Below are 21,998 nucleotides of genomic sequence, written 5' to 3'. Positions count from 1 at the left end.
GCTGCTGCCCCCAGTCCTCAGAATACTGTTCTCAAGTGATGCTCAGCTGATTAGGAAATTATTATGTGTGCTGTCTGTCTGTCCATCTGTCTCTTTCCTATTTATGTGATAGTTATAAATATATACATAAATGTATACAGATGGAATATATATATATGTATTTCCTTCATGGAAATTCTAGCTTTTCATAACAATTTTTAAATAACAATTATTAGTGAATTGGTTGAGGGCAGGCTCTAGAGGGAGGCCACCTGGGGTTGAAACTTGGTGCTCACCTCTTGGCTGAGATGCAGGCATGGCTGGCTCCGGGTGTGAGAACGGGGGTAAGCAGGAAGGGGGTAAGGGGAGGAGGGAGAGGCGGGAGGAGGAGCTTGACCTGGGCTAAGTCAGGAGAAAAAGACATCTCTGTGCTTGAACTGAGTTAAGGAAGGTACAGAGAGCACAAGGGCTGTGCAGAGGGTGGGCAGAGCAGGGTGTGTGCCAGAGACTGGGGAGGAGGGGTGAAGCTAGGGAGCAGGGGTAGGACTTGGGAGCAGGGGTGAGGCTAGGGAGGAGGGGTGAGGCTAGGAGGAGGCCTGGGCCTAGGGAGGAGGGGTGAGGGTAGGGAGGAGGGGTGAGGGTAGGGAGCGGGGTGATGTTAGGGAGGAGTGGTGAGGATACGAAGCAGAGTTGGGGCTAGGGAAGAGTCCCTCTGAGACTACGAGTAAGTCACAGCCACTTCCCTTCTGTGTCCTCCAGGGCAGTGTGATGCAGCTGTAGACTGAGAGGAGACAGCACTCTCAGGCCTGGAGAAGAGAAGCATAGACAGCCCCTCACTGATGAGACCCTCAAAGATGGAAATTGGGGTAGAAAGACAGTCAGCTGGTAGAGTGAATGCAACTTCGGAGATGTGGGTAAATCAGTAAAAAATTTTTGAGGGAGACACTAGAGAAATGATGAAGGTTCTTTCTAAAGCAACCAGATAATTCAGCACCACACACTGACAAGGCCGCGTGATACTGAGGTAATAATGGCTGCAGAGCTGGAAGCAGTTTAAGAGGAGAAAAATAAAGCATCAGTAGACTATCCTCCCCTGGGCCGCATGCGCAGATCACAGCGACTTTTCATCCCGCGTGGACCAGTTATCCAGAAAGATCCCAAAAGGTTCCGTGGAGAACGTGGGCCTGGACCAGGTGGCTCATGGGCTCCGGGAAGATATCCTTGACCGAGGCTTCCCTGACCCCGCCTGCCGTCTTCCTCTGACCATGACACACTGGAGATCCTTCTAAGCTCCTGCTCGAATTTCCCTCCCTTTATCCTCAGCGTCGTGAGGCTGATGCTGTCCAGATGCAGCTTGTCAGGCCTCAGGGGCAAAAAGGAAGGTGACTGGGTGACATGATCACAGGTCGTGCTCTTACCTGCATGTGCAGACCCGGGCGCGAGCCAGGAGTGCGGCTACAATTACTTCGTTTTTCACTTGGCATAGCTCATACCACAAACGGGACGCCCAGGAGATGGGGCGTCTTGTAAAAAGAGACCAAAAAAGACTCCGGCCTCAGGCATCCTGCACTGCAGACACTTCTGGCAGCAGTTTGCCCACAGCCTACATAGCCACTCCCTGTCTGTGCAGAAAGGGTTGGCATTGGGCATGCGGTGCTCTGTGGTCCTGAGCTCTGCCCAATTAGGGGAAGCAGCTTGCCAGGAGACAGGAGGCCGCCCCCACGTCAGCACAGTGGACAGCACCCAGGGCTGTGGTGTCAGGTCCTCTGTCCCTTAGTTCCCTTCCGCCATGTCAGCAGGCTCCCTCAGCCCAGACCCTTCATAGACTTGCCTGATGGCAATCGAGCCAGATTCCCGGGCCCCACCTACTGGAGGAGCTTCCTCAGGCCTCAGACACACGTGGTCTCGGGGACCAGCTCCAGTGCCCAGAAGAACTGTCCAGCCCAGCAAGGACATGTCCCCCTGCCCACCCCCCGCTCCTGCAGCAGCATGTGCTTGTCCAGGGCTGCTCCTTCTCCAGCCACTGCCTCGCTAAATTTAGGTCTTGGTCCTGGGTTCATCGCCTCATGCAGAGTTGTTTTAGGATTGCATTTCCGTGGGCAGGGCCTTCTTTTCCAGGATAACTGCAACTGTCCCATTGTCTCCCCTGCCAGGCCCACCTGGTGAGCTCATCCCTGTCCTCCGATCTTGTGACTGCTCCCCAGGACCCCCGGAGGTAGGGGGTTTCCTGAATGCACAGCCCACCTTGGCCACATCTCAGCTGGGCAATGTCATGGTGTTAGGTTTGGGTTGTTGCAAACACCCCATTGTGCCAGTGAACCAGGTGATGGACTCATGGACGTTCTGAGGTCTTCTCCCTTCCCCTGTCCCCTACATCCCTTAAGGAAGGACACTGAAGGGGTTTAAGCCCAAGAAAGGGGTTTGTGGGTGACTCCTTGGAAGCTGGTTAAGGAATCTGGGTGAGGGAGGACATTTGCTGACCATAGAGGTTATCTGTGAAGTTAGAAAAATTAGTAAAACAGCCAGGAACTCTGCTTAGAAACACACAGGGGCGGTGATGGATGAGGTGAGGAGGTGTCCGAGACACGGCGGGGGTGACTCCCCAGCTCTGGCTTGGGCCTTTGGGTGGATGGCAGGGCTGTTAGCTGAGCTGAAGAAAATGGGAGAAAGCAGATTTAGTAAAACACCCTCCCCAGAGGGAGAAGGAGAAGGCTCTTGCATAAGAAGAACTCTGTTGTTGAGTGATGGCACTGACACGGAGATTCAGTTTGGGTGAAGCAAATCTCGCCTTCCACTGGCCCCAACACAGTCGCTTGTCCTGCTCACTGGGCGTGAACGGAAGGCTCAGCACCGGGGAGGGACTTTGGTGGGTGCTGAGGGTGGGATGCTGCTCCCGGGGTGGGGAGCTCCTCCCTTGTGGCTGCCCTTTGTGTGAGAGAAGCCAGCTGTGCCACGCTGTGTCCTCCCTGCTGGCACAGAGGTACAGAGAGGTCTGCTCCAGGGCGGTTGACTTCAGGGTCAGTGGAAAACTCTCCTTGTCTTTTCGGGAGACCTCGTATCCCTCAGAACCATCTCCCTTCTCAGTTATGCCAACATTAATGGAGTAGTAAATCAGCTTCAGGCCCAGCCCCGGGTCTTGTCGATACCAACACATGGCGTCGTGGCTTGTGCTCTGAAAATACTCCAACACCTGCTCCCTCCCGGACAACGTGATGCGGTGTCTGGGGGACTGGGTCTCTTCTGCTGCTCCATGGCCTGGCAGGGAAGAAGGTGAGTCACAGAGAGCTCAGGAGGGCATCTGATGGTCGTGCCACAGGGAAGGGTTTGAGCCAAGACCGGCAAGCAAGGCCAAGGGCTGCCACTGGGTCCTGAGACTCACCTGCCCCCAGGAGGAAAAGCATCACACGGCCCAGGAGCTGGGCACACATGTTGGCCTCCAACAACAGGGCCCAGCTGATTTCTGTCATGCCTCTACCTTGGCTGCTGCTTGGCCTCGTGTTCAGGGAGAAACCACACCCCTGTGCAGAGGGACGTGTGACACAGACGTGGCTGGGCCGTGGGTAAGGCGAGGGCGCTGCCCTATTCCGTCCCCCTTTGAGGCTGCTTCTTCCAGTGCCCATCTGGTCTGTCTTATTCATATGTGCTTGGGAGAGTTGGCCAAGGTCAGCTTTATGCTGACAATTGTTGCATTTCCTTATCCCTCAGGAAAGTATAGTGTGAAACTTAAACTATCATCAACATTGCACTTTTATCCTTCACATGTGCTCATTTCTACTCTGCCACAAAGTAATTCCTAGTATATTCCTGTCTTGGTCTATTCACGGATATATTTTTTCGAACACTGACCTGACCTTTTCAAGCACCTGTGGGTAAAAAATAAAAAACTCAGTCCAATCCGGGTTGTGGGTTTTAGGTGTGTGTCTAGTTAAAAAATCTGGCCTGGGGCTCATTCCTGGTGAGCAGATCAGACGTGGTTGGGGTTGGTAATGGCTGCTTTCCCGGGTTGGGGCTCATCTGTCTTCCTCATCGTCTGTTCTCTCTGTCCACTAAAGGGCTTTTGAAGGCCATTTCCTTCTGATGAGTCACTCTATCCCTCATCTTTTATCATTATGTGAAGGCGATGCTGTGTGAGGCGATGCTGTTTGAAGGGGTGTCTTGTGCCCTCTAGAGGACTGCACCATGTGGTGGTCGTGGTCTCTTTGCCCTGGCATTTTAAACCCAGGCTTAAAAGAGCAGAGGTGGTCTTCACCGTGTGGTAGAAGTTGCCAGTAGGTCTGTGACCATGAGTACTAGCTCATCCTCGCCAAGAGAAAAGGAGAAAAAGATAAGGGCAGAAAACAGAGAGAAGACATGCAGCCCGCAGAAGCAAAGACAATCGTGAGTTGGGAGAAGACCGTTCCAGAACTGTCTGGTCCGTCGCTCCGTGACAGCTGCTAACCCCGGTCTTGTCCTCATCCCACAGTGGCTTAAACATTTCTTTGCTTCCTTCCCGCCGACCATGACACCTGCTTCCTGAGCTGGGCCTTCAATTTGTGCACACAGGAGCTGACATTTCACTACCGTGTACTGACTGCTGGCGCAGAAATACAGCGCTGAGTCTGCCGTTTCGGAGGATGGGATTTGCAGGCTGCAGGGTGAGTTCTTGGGACATTCAGCTGAGAATTTCCGCTTTTGAACAACTCAATTTTGTCTCTAACGTTATCCTCATAGAGGTAAACCAAAAACGTAAGCTCCTTTCCCGGGATCTGTTGATACCAGTAAACGTAAGGATGTCCTCGTGCAGGAAGACAGTTCATCTCAGCCTTCTGGCCTCTGCCTTTGACCAGATGTCCTGGGGTCTGGTTGACTTGGACATCAAGCGAGTCTGTGAAGAAAGGAAACAGAAGCTGTGGACAGAGCCAGGAGGGACCTTGTGCAGGGAAGGACCTGGGATGGAGACAGGCGAAGCCAGGACAGAATGTTTCTCTTTATTTAGGACTCACCAGCTCCCAGGAGACAGAGGGCTAAACAGCAGAGGAGCCTCGTGTTCATGGCAGCAGCCAAGGCGAGAAAGGGGGGTGTTTGCCTGCCCCCTCAGCTTCCTTCTCCTGTGGTGGCTTTGCGGACTCAGCCTCCTGGTGCCTTCAAGTTCCTGAGCACAACCCCGCCCTCCTGTCAGAAGGGAGCGCCCTTCCCTGCTGTGGGAATGTGACTGGTTTCTATTTTATTCATTGAAAATGATCTAATTTTCAATTTTCATTGAAAAACATTTCACATCTATTTTTACCAAGAGAAAATAATCAAGTAGATTTTCGAATGTTCGAAAAGAAAGATAAATAACACACGTCACCACTGTCTGCGATGCTTGCTGCAATACCTCAGTGGTACATTGTCCAGATCTCTGTCCTGTCTCTCTCTTACTTCATGTACATGTGTAGATAGATGCATAGTAGGTAAGAGACAGACATGAGGATGGATACACATGCTTACATGTGTGTCAGCACATGAACGTCTCCCCCTGTTGGTAATGCCCTTTCATTTATCTCTGACCCAGAATTCATCCAGAGATTTGCAATTATCTGAGGTTTTCCTGTATCATTCATTTGAACACCAGTTTCTATCTCAGGGCTGAGCATTGCTTTTGATGATTAATTGCTCAATTCCCTTTTCACATAATACAGATCCCTGTTGTTTTTATGATTCTGAGACCTGTCACTGCTTTGCAGAGTATTTTACCTTTTAGATATTTCTGGTGTGTTTTAGCTTGTTTATTTATTAGTGTTTATTCTCCGTAAAGAAACAGAATCCATAATCTTTATTTCCAAACATGTTATCTCTGTTCTCTAAATCCATATTTTGAGTAGCGTTTTCTGGCCTCATAGTTAATTACTTTATAGGTTGAGTTCTGCGGAATGTCCATATTTCTATTGCATCATAATTGCCTGGCTGTGTATACTGCCACCTATTCTAATTTCCATGTGGTTTTCCCACAGACAATTCAATTCCCTCTATTCCAAGTGGGAATGTCTAATGGTAACAAGATCACAAGTTATTTGAAGTTATGACCTTTGTGAGGAACCAAGGACATGGACGACCACTGAAACTTTGGACTAACCAATCACCTGCCTGCTGATGCCATCAGCTGTTACTTCAGATCAGCCTGAGCAACAGCCTACAAGGAATTTTCATACTTATGTTCATGAAACCAGACACTCAGCTTGTTCAAAAACTCCATTCTGTCCAATTTCTTCAGTTGAATTTAATTCTTAGCAGTTGATGGTCTTCCTTCTCGTCATTATTTCCCTCCAGGTGTGAACAATCTTTGCAGAACTCGTTCTCTTAGTCCAGAATGTCCCACCCACAATCAAGGTGAAGTTCACATGGAATCTCCTCTGAGCTTTCTGGGATCCAGACAGAATTGCACGTTCTCCACGGAGTTCCCAAAAATTACATCTAAGTGCAGGATCCTATCATGCTGCTATCTTCTGATATGATATATATATGGCACTGTAGTAGATTCCATTCCTTTTCATTATATAGATAATTAGGGTGTGTGAGGGCCCTCTAGTGAAATGTCAGTCACGAACCAGCCAAGGAGAAGTGTAAGGGCCTGGGGCAAAGAAGGCAAGGAAGCTGACACAGGAGGGTAGAATAGGGCTTTTCCTGTGAGGCTGGCTATGCAGGAGGACGTCTCTGGGCCATGAGAGTCTCCTGAATCGGGTTGCAGACACCATCTGAGCATTAACTTTGGGGTGGCCCTGACTTGGAATGGTTGTGGTGAGGGTGGAGAGTGTCGGGGCTCTCCAGGATGTGGACCTTCAGGGCCACCTGCATCCTTTAGCCTCAGCCCCACCTGGTGACACAACCCCTGCCCTGGCCCTTTTTGTGCAGGGAGGATGTGTCTGTGCCCCACTGTGGCTAAACTGCTGGCACAGAGGTACACGGATGTCTGATTGGGACTTGCGGACTTCACATTCAGGGGGAATTTATCCTTCTCCGTCCTGGACACCTTGTACCCCTGATGGATATCGCCTTCCTGGGTATCCTTGACTATGAGGGAGTAGTAGAGCAGTTGCAGCCCCAGGGCTGAATCCAGTCGATACCAGAACATTCTTTCATGGCCCATGTCCTGTGAGCATTCCAAAAAGACAGGGTCTCCCACTTTTTTGACCAGGTATCTTGGGCTCTGGGTGACGCCTCCTTCAGTGAGGACTGTGAGAAAAGGGCAGAGGAGGTGAAAGACCTTCTCCAGGAAGCCTAAGGAGGGAAATCTCGTACCCAGGATCTGGGGCAGTAGCTCAGGGGTTCACCTGCCATTGGACTCACCTGCTCCCAAGAAAGAAAAGGCCACAGCGTAGAGGAGCCTGAGAACCAAGGCCGGTTCAAGACCAGAGTGGGTCTCCCCCAGCGAGGCCGTGGCAAGTGGCTGTGATGTCACTGTCCCGCCACCTCGGGGGCCGCCTCCCTCTAGCTGCTGGGGAGTGTAGAGCACAGGCTGAGCGCCCTTGCTTTTCAGTGTGTGGGTGTACATACGTGTACATACTTCTACATGTGTGTACATGCCTGTGTGTGTGTGCACGTGTGAGAGTGCTCCATGTGTGTGCATGTGTGAGTTCACATTGCGGACCTAACAGCTGTCTTTAGAAGGACCTGGCAGCGAGACAGGCCCGAGCTCTGCTGCCGTCCACAGGCCTCGGAATACTGTTCTCAAGTGACGCTCAGCTCTGATTAGGAAACATTATGTGTGCTGTCTGTCAGTCTGTCTGTCTGCCTCTCTCCCATTTATGTGATAGTTATAAATATATGCATAAATGTATACAGATAGAATATATATATATTTCCTTGTGGAAATTCTAGCTTTACTTAACAATTTTTAAATAACATTATCAGTGAATTGGTTGAGGCAGGCTCTAGAGGTAGGCCACCTGGGTTTGAAACTTGGTCCTCACCTCTTGGCTGGACAGCTGCCTGGCTGGCTCCGGGTGTGAGAACGGGGTGCACTGTCAGCAGAGTGGGGGGAGAGGCAGGTGGTAGAGGCGGGAGGAGGAGCTTCCAAGGGCTAAGATAGGAGAAAAAGACATCTCTATGCTTGAGCTGGGCTAAGGAAGGTAAAGAGAACACAAGGCTTGTGCAATGGCTGACTGAGCAGGGTGTGTGCCAGAGACTGGGAGGAGGGGTGGGGTTAGGGAGGAGTCCCTCTGAGACTGGGAGTCAGTCACAGTCACTTCCCATCTGAGTCCTCCAGGGCAGTGTGATGCAGTCGTAGACTGAGACGACACAGCATGCTCAGGCCAGGAGAAGGGAAGCATAGACAGCCCCTCACTAATGAGACCCTCAAAGACGGAAATTGGGGTGGAAAGATAGTCTAGAGAAATGATGAAGGTTCTTTCTAAAGCAACCAGATAATTCAGCACCACACATTGACAAGGACGCGTGATGCTGAGGTAATAATGGCTTCAGAGCTGGAAGAAGTTTAAGAGGAGGAAATAAAAGCATCAGTAGACTATCCTCCCCTGGGCCTCATGTGCAGAGCCCAGCTACTTTTCATCCCTAGTGGACCAGTTATCCAGAAGATCCCTAAAGGTCCCTTGGAGAACTTGAAGCTGGACCAGGTGGCTCATGGGCTCGGGGAAGACATCCTTGACCGAGGCTTCCCTGACCCCGCCTGCCGTCTTCCTCTGACCGTGACACACCGGAGACACTTGTAAGCTCCTAATCGAGTTTCCCTCCCTTTGTCCTCAGCATGGTGAGGCTGATGCTCTCCAGATTCCTCTTCTCAGGCCTCAGGGGGAGGGAGAAAGGAAGGTGGCTGCGTGACATGATCACAGTACGTGCTCTTACCTGCATGTGCAGATCCGGGCACAAGCCAGGAGTGGGGCTACAATTAATTCATTTCTCACTTGGCATCACTCGTACCCATAAACAGGACGTCCAGGAGATGGGGCGCCTTGTAAAAAGAGACCGAAAAAGACTCATGGCCTCAGGAGTCCCGCGCTGCAGACACTTCTGCCAGCAGTTCGCCCACAGCCTACAGGGCCGCTTCCTGTCTGCTCAGAAGGGGTTGACACTCGGTGTTGACACTCATCCTGAGCCCTGCCCCATTAGGGGAAGCAGCTCCCCTCAACAGGAGGCTGCCCCCAAGGCAGCACAGTGGACAGCATCCAGGGCTGTGGTGTCAGGTCCTCTGTCCCTAGTTCTCTTCCGCCATGTCAGCAGGCTCCCTCAGCCCAGATGCTTCATAGACTTGCCTGAGGGCAATGGAGCCAGATTCCCGGGCCCCACCTACTGGAGGAGCTTCCTCAGGCTTCAGACACACGTGGTCTCGGGGACCAGCTCCAGGGCCCAGAAGACCTGTCCAGCACAGCAGGGCATGTCCCGCTGCCCACCGCCCGCTCGTGCAGCAGCATGTGCTTGTCCAGGGCTGCTCCTTCTCCAGCCACTGCCTCGCTAATTTCAGGTCTTGGTCCTGGGTTCATTGCCTCATGCAGAGTTGTTTTAGGATTGCATTTCCATGGGCAGGGCCATCTTTTCCAGGATAACTCCAACTGTCCTATTGTCTCCTCTGCCAGGCCCACCTGGCAGGCTCACCCCTGTCCTCTGATCTCGTGACTGCTCCCCAGGACCCCCTGGGGCCGAGGCGGTATCCTGAATGCACAGCCCACCTTGGCACATCTCAGCTGGGCAATGTAGTCACGGTGTTAGGTTTGGGTTGGTGGAAGGGCCCCATTGTGCACGGTGACCCGGGTGATGGACTGAAGGGGCGCTCTGTGAGGCCTTCTCCCTCCCCCGGCCCCCTGCATTCCTGGCCTCCTCCCTTCCCTCCCTTCAGCTCCCTTAAGGAAAGACACTGAAGGGTTTAAGCCCAAGAGAGGGGTTTGTGGGTGACTCCTTGGAAGCTGGTTAAGGAATCTGGGTGAGGGAGGACATTTGCTGACCATAGAGGCTACCTGTGAGGTTAGAAAAATTAGTAAAACAGCCAGGATCTCTGCTTAGAAACACGCAGGCGCGGTGATGGATGAGGCGAGGAGGTGACCGAGACACGGCGGGGGTGACTCCCCAGCTCTGGCTTGGGCCTTTGGGTGGATGGCAGGGCTGTTAGCTGAGCTGAAGAAAAAGGAAGAAAGCAGATTTAGTAAAACACCATCCCCCAAGGGGGATGAAGGCGCTGGCATTAGGCAGAACTCAGTTGAGTGATGGCACTGACACGGGAGATTCAGTTTGGGTGAAGCAACTCTCGGCGGCCACGGGCCCAACACAGTCGCTTGTCCTGCTCACTGGGCGTGAACGGAAGGCTCAGCACCGGGGAGGGACTGTGGTGGGTGCTGAGGGTGGGGAGCTCCTCCCTTGTGGCTGCCCTTTTTGTGTGAGAGAAGCCAGCTGTGCCACGCTGTGTCTCACTGCTGGCACAGAGGTACAGAGAGGTCTGCTCCAGGGCGGTTGACTTCAGGGTCAGGGGGAAACTCTTCTTGTCTATTCGGGAGACCTCGTATCCCTCAGAACCATCTCCCTTCTCAGTTATGTTAATATTAATGGAGTAGTAGATCAGCTTCAGGCCCAGGCCTGGGTCTTGCCGATACCAGTACATGGCGTCGTGATTTGTGCTCTGAGAACACTCCAACACCTGCTTCCTCTTGGGCAACGTGATGCGGTATCTGGGGAACTGGGTCACTTCTGCTGCTCCATGGCCTGGCAGGGGAGAAGGTGAGTCACAGAGAGCTCAGGAGGGCACCTGATGGTCGTGCCGCAGGGAAGGATTTGAGCCAAGACCGGCAAGGAAGGCCAAGGGCTGCTCTTGGGTCCCGGGACTCACCTGCCCCCAGGAGGAAAAGCATCACACTGCCCAGGAGCCGGGCACCCATGGTGGCCTCCGACTACAGGGCCCAGCTGATTTCTGTCATGCCTCCACCTTGGCTGCTGCTTGGCCTCGTGTTCAGGGAGAAGCCACACCCCTGTGCAGAGGGACGTGTGACGTAGATGTGCTGGGCCGTGGGTAAGGCGAGGGGGCTGCCCTGTTCTCGTCCCCCTTTGAGGCTGCTTCTTCCAGTGCCCATCTGATCTATCTTATTCGTATGTGCTTGGGAGAGTTGGCCAATGTTCATCTTTATGCTGAAAATTGGTGCATTTCCTTATCCCTCAGGAAAGTACAGGGTGAAACTTAAGCTATCATCAACATTGCACGTTTGTATCACAGATGTGCTCATTTCTACTCTGCCACAAAAATAATTCCAAGTACATTACTCTCTTGGTCTATTCACAGATATATTTTTTGAACACTGAGCTTTTCAAGCACCTGTGGGTAAAATAACTCAGTCCTATCCGGTTGTGGGTTTTGGGTGTGTGTCCAGTTCAAAAGCCTGGACGGGGGCTCATTCCTGGTGAGCAGATCAGACATGGTGGGGGTTGCTAGCGGCTGCTTCCCCACAAGGGTTGGGTCTCCGCTGTCTTCCTCATCCTCTGCTCTCTCTGTCCACTAAAGGGTTGTCAAAGGCCATTTCAGTTCCGAGGAAGTCACTCTATCCCTGGTCTATATCATTATGTGAAGGCGATGCTGTGTGAGGGGGTGTGTTGTGCCTCTACAGGACTGTACCCTGTGGCTGTAGTGGTCTCTTTCCCCTGGCATCTTAAACCCTGGCTTCAAAGAGCAGGCCTAGTCTTCACCGCGTGGTAGAAGGTGCCAGCAGGTCTGTGACCATGAGGACCAGCTCATCCTCGCCATGAGAAAAGCAGAAAAAGAGATGGGCAGAAAACAGAGAGAAGACATGAATCCCGCAGAAGGAGCAAAGAAAATACTAGGGGACTCAATCTGAGGAGGTGGGGGAAGCAAATACTGTCTTAAAAAATGTAAAAAATTATAAATGTTAATAAATAAAAGACGCAAAGACAGCCGTGAGTTGGGAGGCGGCCGTTCAGAACTGTCTGTCCGTCGCTCCATGACAGCTGCTAACCCCCGGTCTTGTCCTCATCCCACAGTGGTTGAAGCATTTCTTTGCTTCCTTCCTACCGAACATGACACCTGCTTCCTGGGCTGGGGCCTTCAATTTGTGCACACAGGAGCTGACATTTCACTACCGTGTACTGACTGCTGGCGCAGAAATACAGCGCTGAGTCTGCCGTTTCAGAGGATGGGATTTCCAGGCTGCAGAGTCTTTGTTCGGGACAGTTAGCTGAGAAGTTCCGCGTCTTGAACAAATCAGTTTTTTCCTCAGGTTCACCATCCTGTAAGTAAACCAAAAATGTAAACTCCTTTCCCGGGATCTGTTGATACCAGTAAACGTAAGGATGTCCTTGTGGATGACTACAGTTCATCTCAGCCTTCTGGCCTCTGCCTTTGACCAGATGTCTTGGGGTCTGCGTGACTTGGACATCAAGAGAGTCTGTGAAGAAAGGAAACAGAAGCTGTGGATAGAGCCAGGAGGGACCTTGTGCAGAGAAGGACCTGGGGCTGGAGACAGGCGAAGCCAGGACAGAATTTTTTCTTTATATTTAGGACTCACCAGCTCCCAGGAGACAGAGGGCTAAACAGCAGAGGAGCCTCGTGTTCATGGCAGCAGCCAAGGCGAGAAAGGGGGGTGTTCGCCTGCCCCCTCAGCCTCCTTCTCCTGTGATGGCTTTGCAGACTCAGCCTCCTGGTGCCTTCACGTTCCTGAGCACACCCCGCCCTCCTGTCAGAAGGGAGCGCTGTTCCCTGCTGTGGAAATGTGACTGGTTTCTGTTTCATTCATTGAAAACATCCAATTTTCAATTTTCATTGAAAAACATTTCACATCTATTTTTACCCAGAGAAACTATTCATGTAGATTTTAGAATGTTCGAAAAGAAAGATAAATAACACACGTCACCACTGTCTGCGATGCTTGCTGCTAATACCTCAGTGGTACATTGTCCAGATCTCTGTCCTGTCTCTCTCTTACTTCATGTACATGTGTAGATAGAGGCTTAGTAGGTAAGAGACAGACATGAGGATGGATACACCTGCTTATATGTGTGTCAGCACATGAACACGTTCTTTTTGATAAAAAGTCTATCACCCTGTAAATGCTGTCAAATAACCCTTTGCACTTAACCATGAACGTCTCCCCCTGTTGGTAATGCCCTTTCATTTATCTCTGACCCAGAATTCATCCAGAGATTTGCAATTATCTGAGGTTTTCCTGTATCATTCATTTGAACACCAGTTTCTCACTCAGGGCTGAGCATTGCTTTTGATGGTTAATTGCTTAATTCCCTTCTCACATAATACAGATCCCTGTTGTTTTTATGATTCTGAGACCTGTCATTGCTTTGCAGAGTATTTTACCTTTTCGATATTTCTGGTGTGTTTTAGCTTGTTTATTTATTAGTGTTTATTCTCCGTAAAGAACCAGAAAACCATCATCTTTATTTCCAAACATGTTATCTCTGTTCTCTAAATCTATATTTTGAGTAGCGTTTTCTGGCCCCATAGTTAATTCCTTTATAGGTTGAGTTCTGCAGAATGTGCATATTTTTATTGCATCCCAATTGCCTGGCTGTGTATACTGCCACCTTTTCTAATTTCCATGTGGTTTTCCCACAGACAATTCAATTCCCTCTATTCCAAGCGGGAATGTCTAATGGTAACAAGATCACAAGTTATTTGAATTTATGATCTTTGTGAGGAACCAAGGACATGGACAACCACTGAAACTTTGGACTGACCAATCACCTGCCTGCTGATGCCATCAGCTGTTACTTCAGATCAGCCTGAGCAACAGCCTACAAGGAATTTTCATACTTATGTTCATGAAACCAGACACTCAGCTTGTTCAAAAACTCCATTCTGTCCAATTTCTTCAGTTGAATTTAATTCTTAGCAGTTGATGGTCTTCCTTCTCGTCATTATTCCCCTCCGGGTATGAACAATCTTTGCAGAACTTGTTCTCTTTGTCCAGAATGTCCCACCCACAATCAAGGTGAAGTTCAAATGGAATCTCCTCTGAGCTTTCTGGGATCCAGACAGAACTGGCACATTCTCCACAGAGTTCCCAAAAATTACATCTAAGTGCTGGATCCTATCATGCTGCTATCTTCTGATATGACATGTATATGACACTGTAGTATGTTACATTCCATTTCATTATATAGATAATTAGGGTGTGTGAGGGCCCTCTAGTGAAATGTCAGTCAAGAACCAGCCAAGGAGCAAGTGGAAGGGCCCGGGGCAAAGAAGGCAAGGAAGCTGGCACAGGAGGGTAGAATAGGGCTTTTCCTATGAGGCTGGCTATGCGGGAGGACGTCTCTGGGCCATGAGAGTCTCCTGAACCGGGTTGCAGACACCTTCTGGGCGTTAACTTTGGAGTGACCCTGCTTGGAATGGTTGTGGGGGGGTGGAGAGTGTCGGGGCTCTCCAGAATGTGGACCTTCAGGGCCACCTGCATCCTGTAGCCTCAGCCCCACCTGGTGGCACTTCCCCTGCCCTGGCCCTTTTTTGTGCAGGGAGGATGTGTCTGTGCCCCGCTGTGGCTAAACTGCTGGCACAGAGGTACACAGATGTCTGATTGGGCCTGGCAGACTTCACATTCAGGGGGAATTTATCCTTCTCCATCCTGGATGCACTGTACCCCTGATGAAAATCGCCTTTCTGCATATCCCTGACAATGAGGGAGTAGTAGACCAGTTGCAGCCCCAGGGCTGGGTCCAGTCGATACCAGAACATTCTATCATGTTCCATGTTCTGTGAGCATTCCAACAAGACAGGGTCTCCCTCTTTTTTGACCAGGTATCTTGGGCTCTGGGTGACGCCTGCATCGGTGAGGACTGTGAGAAAAGGGCAGAGGAGGTGAAAGACCATCTCCAGGAAGCCTGAGCAGGGAAATCTTGCACCCAGGATCTGGGGCGGAACCTCAGGGGTTCAGCGGCCATTGGACTCACCTGCTCCCAGGAAAGAAAAGACCACAGTGCAGAGGAGCCTGAGAACCATGGCCGGTTCAAGACCAGAGTGGGTCTCCCCCCGAGAGGCCGCAGCAGGTGGCTGTGATGTCACTGTCCCGCCACCTCGGGAGCCGCCTCCCTCTAGCTGCTGGGGAGTGTAGAGCAGGCTGAGCGCCCTTGCTTTTCAGTGTGTGGGTGTACATATGTGTACATGCTTCTATGTGTGTGTACATGCCTGTGTGTGTGTGCATGTGAGAGTACTCCATGTGTGTGCATGTGTGAGTTAACATCGCGGGCATAACATCTGTCTTTAGAAGGACCTGGCAGCAAGGCAGGCCAGAGCTCTGCTGCTGCCCCCAGTCCTCAGAATACTGTTCTCAAGTTATGCTCAGCTCTGATTAGGAAATCATTATGTGAGCTGTCTGTCTGTCTGTCTGTCTCCTATTTATGTGACAGTTATAAATATATGTAAATGTATACAGATAGAATATATTCATTTCCTTCATGGAAATTCTAGCTTTCCATAACAATTTTTAAATAACAATTATTAGTGAATTGGTTGAGGGCAGGCTCTAGAGTTAGGCCACCTGGGGTTGAAACTTGGTGCTCACCTCTTGTCTGAGATGCAGGCATGACTGGCTCCAGTGTGAGAACGGGGTGCACTGTCAGCAGGGACGGGGGAGGGTGAGGAGGGAGAGGTGGAGGAGGAGCTTGACCTGGGCTAAGTGAGGAGAAAAAGACATCTCTGTGCTTGAACTGAGTTAAGGAAGGTAGAGAGAGCACAAGGGCTGTGCAGAGGGAGGGCTGAGCAGGGTGTGTGCCAGAGACTGGGAAGAGGGGTGAGGCTTGGGAGAAAGGGTGGGGCTCGGGAGCAGGGCTAGGGCTAGGGAGGAGGTTAGGGCTAGGGAGGGGGGCGGGGCTAGGGAGCAGGAGCAGGGCTAGGGAGGAGGGATGAAGCTAGGGAGGAGTGCTGAGTCTTGGGAGGATGCGTGGTTTAGAGAGGAGGGTTGGGGCTAGGGAGTACTACTGGGGCCAGTGATCAGTGGTGTAGCTAGGGAGCAGGCGTGATCTAGGGAGCAGTAGTGGGGATAGGGAACAGGGGTGAGGCTAGGGAGCAGGGGTGAGACTAGGGAGCAGGGTGGAGGCTAGGGAACAGGGGTGAGGCTAGGAACCAGGGTTGGGTCGAGGGAACAGGGGTGAGGCTAGGGAGAGGGATGGGGCTAGGGAGCAGGGGTGAGGCTAGGGAGCAGGGTGGAGGCAGGGAACAGGGGTGGGGCTAAGGAGCAGGGGTGGGGCTAGGGAGGAGTCCCTCTGAGACTGACAGTCAACACAGTCACTTCCCTCTGTGTCCTCCAGGGCAGTGTGATGCAGCTGTAGACTGAGAGGAGACAGCACTCTCAGGCCAGGAGAAGGGAAGCATAGACAGTCCCTCACTCATGAGACCCTCAAACATGGAAATTGGGGTAGAAAGACAGTCAGCTGGTAGAGTGAATGCAAATTCAGAGATTTGGGTAAATCAGTAAAAAATTTTTGAGGGAAACACTAGAGAAATGATGAATGTTCTTTCTAAAGCAACCAGATAATTCAGCACCACACACTGACAAGGATGCGTGATGCTGAGGTAATAATGGCTGCAGAGCTGGATCAGTTTAAGAGGAGGAAAAAAAAAAAGCATCAGTAGACTATCCTCCCCTGGGCCTCATGCATAGAGCACAGCGACTTTTCATCCCGTGTGGACCAGTTATCCAGAAAGATCCCAAAAGTTCCCGTGGAGAACGTGGGCCTGGACCAGGTGGCTCATGGGCTCGGGGAAGATGTACTTGAACGAGGCTTCCCTGACCCCGCCTGCCGTCTTCCTCTGACCATGACACACTGGGGACCCTTCTAAGCTCCTGCTCGAGTTTCCCTCCCTTTATCCTCAGCATCGTGAGGCTGATGCTGTCCAGACGCAGCTTGTCAGGACTCAGGGCCAGAATGGAAGGTGACTGCATGACATGATCACAGTGCGTGCTCTTACCTGCATGTGCAGATCTGGGCGAAGCTAGGAGTGCGGCTAAAATTAATTCATTTCTCACTTGGCATCGCTCATACCAACAAATGGACCTCCCCAGGGGATGGAGCGTCTTGTAAAAAGAGACGGAAAATGACTCCCGGCCTCAGGAGTCTCCTGAATCGGGTTGCAGACACCACCTGGGCATTAACTTTGGGGTGGCCCTGACCTGGAAGGGGTGTGGGGGAGGGGTGAAGAGTGTCGGGGCTCTCCAGGATGTGGACCTTCAGGGACATCTGCATCCTGTATCTTAAGCCCCAGCTGGTGGCACCTCCCCTGCCCTGGCCCTTTTTTGTGCAGGGAGGATGTGTCTGTGCCCCGCTGTGTCTAAACTGCTAGCACAGAGGTACACAGATGTTTGATCAGGGCTGGCGGATGTCACATTCAGGGGGAATCATTTTATCTCTTCCCTGGACACGCTGTACCCATCAGGGAAATCGCCGTCCTGTGTATCCTCGACACCGATGGAGTAGTGGAGCAGCTGCAGCCCCAGCGCTGGGTCTTGTCGATACCAGAACATGCTATTATGGCCCATGTCCTGCGAACATTCCAACAAGGCGTGTTCTCCCTCTTTTTTAACCAGGTATCTTGGGCTCTGGGTGAGGCCTGCATCGGTGAGGACTGTGAGAAAAGGGCAGAGGAGGTGAAAGACCGTCTCCAGGAAGCCTGAGGAGGGAAATCTCGTACCCAGCATCTGGGACGGTAGCTCAGGATTCAGCTGCCATTGGACTCACCTCCTTCCAGAACAGAAAAGGCCACAGCACAGAGGAGCCTGAGAACCATGGCCGGTTCAAGACCAGTGTGGGTCTCCCCCGGCGAGGCCGCGGCAGGTGGCTGTGATGTCACTGTCCCGCCCACCTGGGGAGCCAGGCCTCCCTCCAGCCACTGGGGAGTGTGGAGCACAGGCTGAGTGCCCTTGCTTTTCAGTGTGTGGGTGTACAGGAGCGTACATGCCTGCGTGTGTGTGTACATGCCTGAGTGTGTGTGCACGTGTGAAAGTGCTCCAAGTGTGTGCCTGTGTGAGTTCACATCGCGGACCTAACAGCTGCCTTTAGAAGGACCTCGTAGCGAGGCAGGCCCGAACTCTGCTGCCCGCCCCCACCCCCAGTCCTGGGAATATTGTTCTCAAGTGACCCTCAGCTCTGATTAGGAAACATTATGTGTGCTGTCTGTCTGTCTGTCTGTCTCCTATTTATGTGACAGTTATAAATATATGTAAATGTATACAGATAGAATATATTCATTTCCTTCATGGAAATTCTAGCTTTCCATAACAATTTTTAAATAACAATTATCAGTGAATTGGTTGAGGGCAGGCTCTAGAGGGAGGCCACCTGGTGTTGAAACTTGGTGCTCACCTCTTGGCTGAGATGCAGGCATGGCTGGCTCTGGGTTTGAGAACGGGGTGCGCTGTCAGCAGGGAGGGGGGAGGGTGAGGAGGGAGAGGTGGAGGAGGAGCTTGAGCTGGGCTAAGTTAGGAGAAAAAGACATCTCTGTGCTTGAACTGAGTTAAGGAAGGTACAGAGAGCACAAGGGCTGTGCAGAGGGTGGGCCGAGCAGGGTGTGTGCCAGAGACTGGGGAGGAGGGGTGAGGGTAGGAAGCAGGGGTGGCCTTGGGAGCAGGAGTGAGGCTAGGGAGGAGCGCTGAGTCTAGGGAGCAGGGTTGGTGCTAGGGAGGAGGGGTGGGGCTAGGGAGCAGGGGTGAGGCTTGGGAGCAGGGATGGGGCTAAGGAGGAGTCCTCTGAGACTGGCAGTCAGTCACAGTCACTTCCCTTCTGTGTCCTCCAGGGCAGTGTGATGCAGCTGTAGACTGAGAGGAGACAGCACTCTCAGGCCTGGAGAAGAGAAGCATAGACAGCCCCTCACTGATGAGACCCTCAAAGATGGAAATTGGGGTAGAAAGACAGTCAGCTGGTAGAGTGAATGCAATTTCGGAGATGTGAGTAAATGAGCAAAAAAAATTTTGAGGGAGACTCTAGAGAAATGATGAAGGTTCTTTCTAAAGCCACCAGATAATTCAGCCACACACACTGACAAGGACGCGTGATACTGAGGTAATAATGGCTGCACAGCAAGAAGGAGCTTAAGAGGAGAAAATAAAAGCATCAGTAGATTATCCTCCCCTGGGCCTCATGCAGCTACTTTTCATCCCGCGTGGACCAGTTATCCAGAAAGATCCCAAAAGGTGGCGTGGAGAACGTGGGCCTGGACCAGGTGGCTCATGGGCTCAGGGAAGATGTACTTGAACGAGGCTTCCCTGACCCCGCCTGCCGTCTTCCTCTGACCATGACACACTGGAGACCCTTCTAAGCTCCTAATCGAGTTTCCCTCCCTTTATCCTCAGCATCGAGAGGCTGATGCTGTCCAGATGCAGCTTTTCAGGACTCAGGGGCAGAAAGGAAGGTGACTGCATGACATGATCACAGGTCGTGCTCTTACCTGCATGTGCAGACCCGGGCGCGAGCCAGGAGTGGGGCTACGATTAATTCATTTCTCACTTGGCATCACTCGTACCAGAAACAGGACGTCCAGGAGATGGGGTGTCTTGTAAAAAGAGACCAAAAAAGACTCACGGCCTCAGGCGTTCTGCGCTGCAGACACTTCTGCCAGCAGTTCGCCCACAGCCTACAGGGCCACTTCCTCTCTGCTCAGAAGGGGTTGGCAAGTGGCGTGCGGTGCCCTGTGGTCCTGAGCCCTGCCCCATTAGGGGAAGCAGCTTCCCTGGAGACAGGAGGCCGCCCCACGTCAGCACAGTGGACAGCACCCAGGGCTGTTTTGTCAGGTCCTCTGTCCCTTAGTTCCCTTCTGCCATGTCAGCAGGCTCCCTCAGCCCAGACCCTTCATAGACTTGCCTGATGGTAATCAAGCCAGATTCCCGGGCCCACCTACAGAGGGAGGTTTTTCCAGCCTCAGACACACGTTGTCTAGGCGACCGGCTCCAGGGCCCAGAACACCTGTCCAGCACAGCAGGGCATGTCCCGCTGCCCACCGCCCGCTCCTGCAGCAGCACGTGCTTGTCCAGGGCTGCTCTTTCCCCCAGCAATGGTGTCGCTAATTTCAGGTCTTGGTCCTGGGTTCATCGCCTCATGCAGAGTTGTTTTAGGATTGCATTTCAGTGGGCAGGGCCTTCTTTTCCAGGATAACTCCAACTGTCCTATTGTCTCCTCTGCCAGGCCCACCTGGCAAGCTCAACCCTGTCCTCTGAGCTCGTGACTGCTCCCCAGGACCCCCGGGGGCCCAGGTGTTTTCCTGAATCCACAGCCAACCTTGGCCACATCCAGCTGGGTAATGTTGTCACGGTGTTAGGTTTGGGGTGGGGGAAGCGCCCCATTGTGCACGGTGTCCCGGGTGATGGACTGAAAGGTGCTCCACGAGGCCTTCTCCCTCCCCCGGCCGCCTGCATCCCTGGCCTCCTCCCTCCCTCCCTTCAGCTCCTTTAAGGAAAGACATCGAAGGAGTTTAAGCCCAAGAGAGGGGTTTATGTGTGACTTTGGAAGCGGGTTAAGGAATCTGGGTGAGGGAGGACATTTGCTGACCATAGAGGTTATCTGTGAAGTTAGAAAAATTAGTAAAACAGCCGGGATCTCAGCTTAGAAAAACCCAGGGGTGGTGATGGATGAGGCGGGGGGGTGTCTGGACAGGATGGGGGTGACTCCCCAGCTGTGGCTTGGGCGTTTGGGTGGATGGCAGGGCTGTTAGCTGAGCTGAAGAAAATGGGAGAAAGCAGATTTAGTAAAACACCGTTCCCCAAGGGAGAAGAAGGCGCTGGCATAGGGCAGAACTCTGTTGAGTGATGGCACTGACACGGGAGATTCAGTTTGGGTGAAGCAACTCTCGCCGGCCACGGGCCCAACACAGTCGCTTGTCCTGCTCACTGGGCGTGAACGGAAGGCTCAGCACCGGGGAGGGACTGTGGTGGGTGTTGAGGGTGGGATGCTGCTCCCCGGGTGGGGAGCTCCTCCCTTGGGCTGCCCTTTGTGTGAGAGAAGCCATCTGTGCCACGCTGTGTCCTCCCTGCTGGCACAGAGGTACAGAGAGGTCTGCTCCAGGGCGGTTGACTTCAGGGTCAGGGGGAAACTCCTTTTATTTTCGGGAGAACTGGTATCCCTCAGAACCATCTCCCTTCTCAGTTATGTTAACATTAATGGAGTAGTTGATCAGCTTCAGGCCCAGCTCTGGGTCTTGCCGATACCAGTACATGGCGTCGTGGCTTGTGCTCTGAGAACACTCCAACACCTGCTCCCTCTTGGGCAACGTGATGCGGTGTCTGGGGGACTGGGTCACTTCTGCTGCTCCATGGCCTGGCAGGGGAGAAGGTGAGTCACAGAGAGCTCAGGAGGGCACCTGATGGTCGTGCCGCAGGGAAGGATTTGAGCCAAGACCGGCAAGCAAGGCCAAGGGCTGCCCTTGGGTCCCGGGACTCACCTGCCCCCAGGAGGAAAAGCATCACATGGCCCAGGAGCCGGGTACCCATGGTGGCCTCCGACAACAGGGCCCAGCTGATTCCTGTCTCGCCTCCACCTTGGCTGCTGCTTGGTCTCGTGTTCAGGGAGAAGCCACACCCCTGTGCAGAGGGACGTGTGACTCAGACGTGGCTGGGCCGTGGGTAAGGTGAGGGGGCTGCCCTGTTCTCGTCACCCTTTGAGGCTGCTTCTTCCAGTGCCCATCTGGTCTGTCTTATTCGTATTTGTTTGGGAGAGTTGGCCAACGTTCAGCTTTATGCTGAAAATTGGTGTATTTCCTTATTCCTCTGGAAAGTATAGGGTGAAACTTAAGTTATCATCAACATCGCATGTTTGTACCACAGATGTGCTCATTTCTACTCTGCCACAAAAATAATTCCAACTATATTCTTGTCTTGGTCTATTCATGGATATGTTTTTTGAACACTGACCTTTTCAAGCACCTGTGGGTAAAAAATGACTCAGTCCAATCCATGTTGTGGGTTTTGGGTGTGTGTCCAGTTCAAAATACTGGCCGGGGGCTCATTCCTGGTGAGCAGATCAGACATGGTGGGGGTTGCTAGCGGCTGCCTCCCCACACGGGTTGGGGCTCATCTGTCTTCCTCATCATCTGCTCTCTCTGTCCACTAAAGGGCTTG

The 21,998-nt window shown here is 52.3% G+C and overlaps 1 protein-coding gene and 1 gene segment (V, D, J or C); both read right to left on the bottom strand.

Annotated features, from left to right (window-relative positions):
• The window catches only part of LOC119247944 (T-cell receptor beta chain C region-like), a 78,986-nt gene extending 68,166 nt beyond the window's left edge, over nt 1–10,820 (bottom strand). The window contains 2 exon segments of the C gene segment in view: nt 10,357–10,644; nt 10,769–10,820. Coding sequence covers nt 10,357–10,644; nt 10,769–10,817 — 337 coding nt within the window.
• A 6,471-nt stretch (nt 10,821–17,291) lies between these two features.
• Nucleotides 17,292–21,371, bottom strand: LOC119251173 (M1-specific T cell receptor beta chain-like). Its single transcript, XM_037518615.1, is given in 5 exon segments — nt 17,292–17,518; nt 17,632–17,782; nt 20,902–20,983; nt 20,985–21,198; nt 21,323–21,371. Coding segments are annotated over 5 exon segments (723 nt in total).
• Between the last annotated feature and the right edge of the window lie 627 nt (nt 21,372–21,998).

This window comes from Talpa occidentalis, unplaced genomic scaffold (assembly GCF_014898055.3).
Source record: "Talpa occidentalis isolate TD23 unplaced genomic scaffold, MPIMG_talOcc4v2.1, whole genome shotgun sequence".
In the NCBI taxonomy this organism is placed as follows: Eukaryota; Metazoa; Chordata; class Mammalia; order Eulipotyphla; family Talpidae; genus Talpa; species Talpa occidentalis.
Note: the sequence above shows the minus strand (reverse complement) of the source record. Positions and strands in the feature narration are given on the sequence as shown.